General features: G+C 40.4%; 2 protein-coding genes across 2 annotated transcripts; one reads left to right on the top strand and one right to left on the bottom strand.

The window, feature by feature from the left end:
* Positions 1 to 777: 777 nt before the first annotated feature.
* Positions 778 to 2,780, top strand: lsm5 (LSM5 homolog, U6 small nuclear RNA and mRNA degradation associated). Its single transcript, XM_080864893.1, has 5 exons — positions 778 to 915; positions 1,428 to 1,523; positions 2,258 to 2,285; positions 2,371 to 2,443; positions 2,539 to 2,780. The coding sequence occupies exons 1-5, from the start codon at positions 879 to 881 to the stop codon at positions 2,569 to 2,571; spliced, it is 267 nt and encodes an 88-aa protein (XP_080721019.1). The 5' UTR covers positions 778 to 878; the 3' UTR covers positions 2,572 to 2,780.
* A 104-nt stretch (positions 2,781 to 2,884) lies between these two features.
* psme2 (proteasome activator subunit 2) lies at positions 2,885 to 7,646 on the bottom strand. The gene is made up of 11 exons (XM_080864892.1): positions 7,423 to 7,646; positions 7,104 to 7,136; positions 6,925 to 6,987; positions 6,739 to 6,825; positions 5,345 to 5,393; positions 5,146 to 5,243; positions 4,973 to 5,041; positions 4,772 to 4,839; positions 4,620 to 4,674; positions 3,289 to 3,375; positions 2,885 to 3,102 (listed from the first exon to the last, which is right to left on the bottom strand). The coding sequence occupies exons 1-11, from the start codon at positions 7,468 to 7,470 to the stop codon at positions 3,022 to 3,024; spliced, it is 738 nt and encodes a 245-aa protein (XP_080721018.1). The 5' UTR covers positions 7,471 to 7,646; the 3' UTR covers positions 2,885 to 3,021.
* Positions 7,647 to 8,143: the final 497 nt, after the last annotated feature.

Raw genomic sequence — 8,143 nt, 5'->3', positions numbered from 1 at the left:
TAATTATTTAGCTAAGTTGTGCTTACTAGCTTTTAACTGATTAACTGTTTTGTTGCCTATCTTATTAAATTACTTTTTAGCTAAGGTTTCCAATTGTATAATGTTATTAATATAACGTAATAAAAACATTAAAATGACAGATTAAAGTTTTAATTCGCTGTTGACCAATATAACATAATATAATTAGATAACAGTTAACAATTATATTGAGTGTATTTTTTTTTTCTTAAGCAGGACAGAATGAGTTTAAAGGCTTTAAATGCAATCAGGCTGAAGTTCTTGTGGAAAAAGTAATGAGTTGACTAACATTTCCTTCATATTTTCCTTCATTTCGATCTGGAATTTCATTGATATTATCAGACAGCTTGCCCTAGAATAAAGTCCGGATAATCTGCATCTAAAAAATAGATAGTTAGCTTAGCTCTTGTGTTTCCCGCTCAATAGACAACGTGCATGTCACCTTAAATTCCACCTGTCAAGGAGAGATGAAGCATAAATATCCGCGGTCAGATTTTACAGGGGTGAATTATCTTGATCTCTGTTCTGTTCTCTTTTTTAAACACAAAAATGATGTCATGTGTTCCTCGACACAACTTGCGCCATCGTGTGGAGACATACAGAATAATTTAATATCACCCTCAGGTGTGTGTGTGTGTGTGTGTGTGTGTGTGTGTGTGTGTGTGTGTGTTTTGTTTGAATTTTTAAAAAGTGTATTATATTTGGTTGCAACCATGAATGTTTGAATTTCTTAAAAAGGAGACTCTTTTGTTTCCCCAGAGACGAAATTCTTCTGGATTGATTGATCTTGTCTGGCTGGCCCACTACTGTTCGTCTGTCGATTACTTCTGGCTTTGTGGAGGGAAGTCTCTTGATTGAACATGTCGGCTACAAACCCGTCGCAGCTGCTCCCGCTCGGTTTGTAAAATCTCTATGATGCTGTTTTTTGTTCCTGACGTCTGTGGGTTTAAATTGGGCTGTTCCGAGTCTGCGTGCGACGGCCGCAGTTTGAGCCGCGGCTCACTGAAAATCATTTTGTAGGCAGATGTTTGCTAGTTAGCATTAGCATCACGCCGGTAGGGAGCTAACGTTGCGGCTTTACTCTCTACAAGCACAAACAAAATGCTTCTTATTTGGTTTAGTTTATTAAAGTGGCAGAGAGGGCAGGTTTCTAGCTGAAAATTTACAGATTACTGGATTATCGTCTATTGCCCTATTGGCATGTTCAAAATAAATTTAAAAATTACATTGTCGTCTTTTTTATTCTATTTAGTTATTAAAAATTTATAGTATTTCAAAGGGTTAACTGTTGAGTCCTTAACAAAGATAGACACCAGTTAATAAAGTAGGTAGGTAAGTGAAGTGTAAAAAGTAGAAACACTCACCTGAATTACAGGATGTGTAATTTCTCTGTATGTTTCCTTTTGCAGAGCTTGTGGACAAATGTATCGGCTCCCGAATTCACATCGTCATGAAAACTGACAAAGAAATTGTCGGCACCTTGCTGGGCTTCGATGACTTCGTCAGTATCTTTTAATTAAAACGTGTCCAGATGAGCGAGTTAGTGCACGCCTCAACACCAACAATGTACAAAGTCTTACTGTATTGTGCTGCACACACCATCGACTGTTTGAAGTCATCCATGCTCACAGGTGGAGCCCATGCGATGAGAAGCAGTACGAGAACTATTGTGTTACTTTTTGTTTCTGTTTTATTTAGAAATGTGAGAGAGGACAGTTGCAGAATACCATTGGCACAAAAAGTGTGTAGATCTGTACAAACAAGGGACAAATAGACTGATCAAAAAATTTAAGGAAACAGTCAGTGATCACACTACAACAGTTCAACTTCAGGCATGTCAGGCGTGTCAATCTATCCAGATAGGAGTAATAAACCATGGTAATAGATGGTGGCCACAGACCATTTCCCTCTGCTGTCAGATCTTATTCTGGTGCAGTGGGGCCTGGGTTCCTCCTGCTGTTGGGCTTCTTTCATTTTTACTCTTAAAAGTCTGATGGGGTATTATCATCACCTGAGTGGGCACCTCGGAAACCCAAGTTTGTGAATCCGATAACTTAAGAGGGAAGTCAGCTAGGATTTTTCAAATTGATAACATTGGTGCATCTTCTAAAAGGGCGCTGGTGCTGCTCTCGTGCACGTCTCCACATCCTCCTGCTCGTTTGTGTAAAGCTTTTAGCTGCACTTTGATGTCTCTTTACTGTTTATTGTTGCACAGTTTGTCTTTAACTGTGTGTGTCAGACATGGTCCTGGAGGATGTGACAGAATTGTAAGTACTCCTGTTGCATTTTTACTCTAACTACACCTTTTCTCGGGTTCACCGCTGACTATATTTATAAACAAATGTGTTGCAGTGAAATAACACCAGAGGGGAGGAGGATAACCAAGCTCGACCAGATCCTCCTCAATGGCAATAACATCACCATGGTAAACAAACAAACGCCTGATTGTGTCCCATAATCTCCCCCGGTGTTTTAAACCTTCACAGGATGATTTATGGCTGCATATTTTCTCTTCTGCAGCTCATCCCCGGTGGAGAAGGACCAGAAGTATAAATGCCCGGAGGCCGGTTAACCTTCCTGTGTTGCTGTTCTTGACTTTATTATGTAATTATTATTGTTGATGTCTTGTTTTTTCTTTGGGTTTTTCCTCCTGAATGAGAAAGATATTTTTGTAATAAGATTCCTCACTGATGAGAGGTGCACATGTCGAAAAGTTTTTCTTTGTTAAAAATAAATCTGAGGATGTCACACAGTCTGAAAAACACTTTTCTTTATTCATTCTTTACCACACAACTTAAAATTTAGTGCAAATCTTGGTATAAAACCAAAGTGTTACCATGAAACAGCAGAACTAAAAAAACCATCCAGTTGTTTATGTGTTTATTTTAAATGTTTATCAAACAAAGAGCCGGATACTTGATTGATATTGAGTTTAGCAGGTGATCAATGCAGCTGAAGGTTGTTTAAATTCATCCCAGTGGCTTTTCCCGTTCCCCGGGAGCCTCAGTACATCGAGGGCTTCTCCTCTCCTTTTGGGTTGGTCACCTTCTCCAGGTTTTTGCTGATGATGTCATAAAGCTCGGCCTGAGGGAAACGAGCAGAGATGCAGATTAATAATTGACTTACAGCAGCTAAAAATACATTGTTAGTGATTAAACTGTTTGAAAATCAGTTTTTTAATCTTAGAAAAACTCAAATATTTTATTTAAGATCCATTTTTTTTCCATGGTTTAAAGTATTTGGGGAGAAATATAAATGTAGGCTTCTTACGTAGAAGCCGCGGATGTCGAGGACGATCACTCTGATATCCGAGTAGATGGCCTGGTCCTTCTCGTGTACGAGTGAGCGGTAGTCCATCTGAGGGCAGAACAAAAAGAGTTAAAGGCATTTTTCATATTTCCTTTTTGTGTCATAAACTTCGAGGCTTGTTGGGATGTTCAGTGACGAAAAAGACTAAAACCAGCTAGTGTTCATCCATCTCTGAGATCTTTGTGTCTTCTCTCAGGCTTTAAGCTCATATTCAGTGTATTTACCTTTGCAGCTCTCATCCACACATGTATTCAGTCATCCTTCTACTGACTTTAATCCATTTTGAATAGAGTTATCTGACTAATGTGACTTGCTGTGTGTAACAGACAAGAAGTCTGTGATCGGGTTTTGGTGCGTGAAATTCTGGCATCTAATTAGTTTGTTATGTCACAGTAATTAGCAGGCATGTCTGGACAAAAGGGTGGCCAAAAACTAACAGTGGTGGCCAAAATGCTAAAAGTGAGACTTCAAAGTGCCGCTATCATCCACCTTTTATACTGTTCAAATCTGATACTGGCATTAAATCCAGCTGTTCTTTCCACTTGAAAGAAAATTTCCCAAAACTCATCCAGCATCACTTCCTCTGCTCCATGTGGTGGTCAGGATGCACAATATTAGAAAACTATGGGAACCACTGCTCCAGCTATTATATGAGAAAGATTTTTAAGGGCGTTTTTTTACACCTATAGTTTGTTATAACTTTGGTCCGAATCATTTGATGAGTTTGCAAACTTGTAGCTTTTTTCCTGTGATTTGGCTTCTTTTCACCCAGAAAAGAATCCAAGTGAACTCCAAACAAACCAAAGTGCATGATTACAAAAACGTGAGCACATTCAGTCCCCGTATTGGCCAGATGTGCCTGGGGTGGGAGCGACAAAAGTACAAACAGGAACAAGGTGCTGTGTTCTGGAGGATTAGGTCCATTTCATAGCTAGTTGCTAACCTGTACAGACCTTTGTCTACCTTGTCCACATCCCAGAATGCAAACCACATGTAGGTACAGGGAGATGTTTAGCTTATCTAGCAACGTACACCTGGCAGTTTAGATTAAGGTCAGAGTGCATTCACAACATAAATGAACCGTACGGGAGGAACACTACCTCCTCCAAAGGGTCTTTATTACTGTGCTCACATGTGCACAAAAGAAACGCAACGGGGTGCAAATTAAACCAGAGTTCAATTTGAATGAACTAAACACAGCAGGTGTGAAAGCACCCTAAGTGTGTTTGAACTCTGTGGCGCGATGTTTGCAGTCTGCGTTCAAATGCAGAAAGGCAGAGATCATCACTCACCACATGAGTTTCCTTAGAAGCTTTGGCCACAGCATCCCCCCTCTCTGTGAAATACCTGAGGATTTAAACAGTAGTGATGAAAGGCTCCACTCTCAGTAAAATGACACAAAGGCAGCTGCCGCGCTTTAAAGAAGGATTTACGTCCAACCTACTTGTTGATGTTGGTCTGAAAACCGTCGACTTTGGTTCTCACTGCAGCGATTCTCTCCAAGATTTTCTCCTGTGGTTTAAAAAAAACCCAAAAAACCTTAAAGGTCAACGTATTTCTTTATCACATTAATCCAAAAGTTTAAATCAGTGGCTTTATATTCAATTAAAATGAAAGAGCAGCCAATTAAATAGACGACGTATACCTGGATGGCAACTCCGAAGTCATTTCCATCCTCTATCTTTGGGATGAGGTGCTGAATCCAGCAGGTGACCTGCAGTTTGAACCCAGAGCATTAATCCTCATTTTAAAATCATTCTCATATTGTTCCTGTCTTAGAGCATCAATCAGCCCTCAGAGCGGCAGTGATTCACTCACAGTGATGATGGTCTCTCTAAAAGCGACTATCTCTGGTTTCACTCTCTCTAGCACCATCGTGATCTTCTCGTTCCCCTTGATGAAGCCACACTTCGGCGCTGAAGAGCAGAGAGAACAGATGAAGCTTTTGTTCCCCGTCCCCACAGACATCACATGCTACCTTTCAGTTTTCACATGTGTGACTACAAAAATGCCTTACGCTTCTTCTTCTTCTTCTCGTCGTCTTCATTCTTGTCGGTCTCCATCTCCTGAGAGAGACATTTTTTTACAGAGTGAGAAAAGATTGGCTTTACCGGGCGTCTTAAATCAATTAAAAATGTGAAAAATCAGATGTCACAGTAGCAGTTTGTGCACAGCCTTCCTCCTTCTTTTATAATCCTATCTGTGACCCCACAGCAACATGGCAGGGTGGGGTCATTTTTTGATAATCATAGCACATGTTTTGATGTCTCCATAGGTGCTATACCCCTTTTTCCTTCTGCAAGTGAGGAAGCTGAATATTTGCACTCACATTAATCCAGTTAAAATTCATTCAGAGCCAATAAAGACACATTCAAAGGTCAAAGCTGTCACAGTGAGATGTGAGTGTGTCGGTCGACTGTGTCAATTAATGCACTAGTGAAGAGCACGTCAGAAAAGTAACTTTCAGTATATTAAAAAATATAACTGAGATTTCTGGAAGGGCAAAGCTTCTGGTCTCTAATGTCAATAGTTTTCTCAGAAAATTTGAGCTTAATTTTTGTGAAACTGTTCCCTTGATTTCAAAAGCTTTAAGGAATATTATGTGCCTTGTATATGACAAGCTGCAACCAAATATCAGTCCTCTACCTGCAAAGCGGGGTCTTTACAGGCCTCCAAATCTGCTGTCAGAGATCTAAGCTTCTGTCACTATGTTATCCCGAGCTTCACCCTGAGAGTCTCAGGGTGTTTTATTTTAATTCAATAAACAGATGAAATGAACCAAAAGTTACCGACCTTCACTTATCCCAACTTCTGACCATAACTGACCTTTTCTTATTCCTTCTGTATGATATTATAAAGATAAGTTGTTATAATAATGTAATTAGTAGCGTCGTCCTGAATCTTATCTGGATGTCCGGCTCATTATAATTCACGAGCCTCAATTAAAGTTGTCCAAACCAACCCAGATTTATTTTAACATGCGTTGGTACAGCCCAAGTTAAATAATATGTCTTATTACATGTGCATTTCAAATCACAGTGATTGTGTAAAGCTCCAGAAATATTAACTTCCACGCCTGTGTAGTAAAGTGAGGATATTAGAAAACTCCATGGCACTTTTCATAGCTGGGCTGATAGCAGTCTACTAATCAAAAGGTCGGTGGTTCGATCCCCGCCTCCTCAAGTCTACGTGTTGAAGCGTCCTTGCGTGAGAGGCAGGGAACAAGTTCTTATGTCAGTGTATGGGTCAATTAATGTTGCCGAATGACCCAGTTTTTCAAAGTAAAAGCCTTCTCACCGTTTTAGTGGACTGAAGCACATTCATATGGAATGAGTGATCTCAAACACATTCATGTTGGCCATGTTTAGTGAAAGATGAAGCTAAAAGCGTGACAGGCTGCGGCGCTCTCACCTCGTCCTCGGGGGAAGGAGGGTCTGGTATGGGGATGTCCAGAGGAGCCCTAAGGGAAGCTGTTTCTGTGATGCTGAAGCCCTCATCCTGACAAAATAATCAAATAAAAGACAAACACAAGGACAAGAGTGAAGAGCAGTTTTCCCAGATCAAAGGTCACAGAGGCTGTCAGTTAAAATGCTTCACCTTGAGCAGAGAGTCCAGCTTTATGATCTTCAGAGGGATGAAGTCAGAGAAGAGAGTTTCTGCCTGGAAACACACACACACACACACACACAAAGAGGGGCCTCAAGTCATTATTAAGTCACAAAAGTTGGTTTATTTCAATATTTTACTAATTTAACGCAATCAATGTGTCAACTGACCTCCCGATACAGAGCCTGGCGGAAGTTGTCCACCTGTGGAGAAAAGGTGAGCAGACTAAATAAACCAAATAAAACACGGTTCAAGTGCTGACTCACGTTTGTGAAAAGCTTTACTTTCGTTTTCCTGCCCGCTGCGGGGGACTTTCCGCTGCTTTTCAACTATAACCGACTGCTTTCAAACACACCGGGGCTCAACACTCACACCAAGTCCGCTTTAAAGTCACTGCAGGCCGCCGGGAAGCCGTTTAGCTCCTTTACCTTGCAACCTGCCCTCCTCAGAGAGCGCTTACTCCCAAAAAGCAAACGCTCACCGACTTACCTTCCCCGCAGTCGTGCTGCTTATTTTCAGAGTCGCTGCCTTTGACATGACTAAAGAAACTTTTTTCAGGAATATATTATCATAAATATATCCGCTGGAGCGGTTTAAATGAAGTCCGACGGCTGCAGCACAGGACAATATGTCTGTCTTGTGGATTTTTTTATTTCCTCATTCACTTTGCTTTCGATTTGATATCGGATGCGCCTCCTACTGACTCCCTCCTCCTCTCCTGGCACAGGCTCAGCTTTCAAACTTGAATATCCTGTACATGGCAACCCAGTACACGGTACAGACACCGAGAGGCGTTTACAGGATTATTTAAGATGAAGGCGGTTGTCTGCAGAGCAGAATAGTGATTTTAGAATAAATACATTTTCAAATCAATTTCTAAAGAGTTTAAGAATTTAAATATATACCGTCAATTTAAAAATGGCCTCTTTTAATCTCCTGTACAGTGTAAGTCTGTAGAATGAACAATAAATTGGATCAGGTTCACTGATACAGCCTCACGTCAGTTACAGTATAAAGCTGATTTCTTTCACACCCCTAAAGGACCTTTGACAAAAGAAACTGAAAAAGAAAATGAAACTGAGCCAATGAAAAAAAGTCATGTGGTTTAAACAAAATGTGATTACTTATTATGATCTTCATTGCCTCATCCTGAACGCGTCTTTTGTCTTGTATTTGTATGAAGGAGCTTAATCTGCTGATGGAGTTCAAG

Source organism: Rhamphochromis sp. 'chilingali' (assembly GCF_963969265.1).
Source record: "Rhamphochromis sp. 'chilingali' genome assembly, chromosome: 18".
NCBI lineage: Eukaryota > Metazoa > Chordata > Actinopteri > Cichliformes > Cichlidae > Rhamphochromis > Rhamphochromis sp. 'chilingali'.
This window is presented reverse-complemented; position numbering and strand designations above follow the sequence as displayed.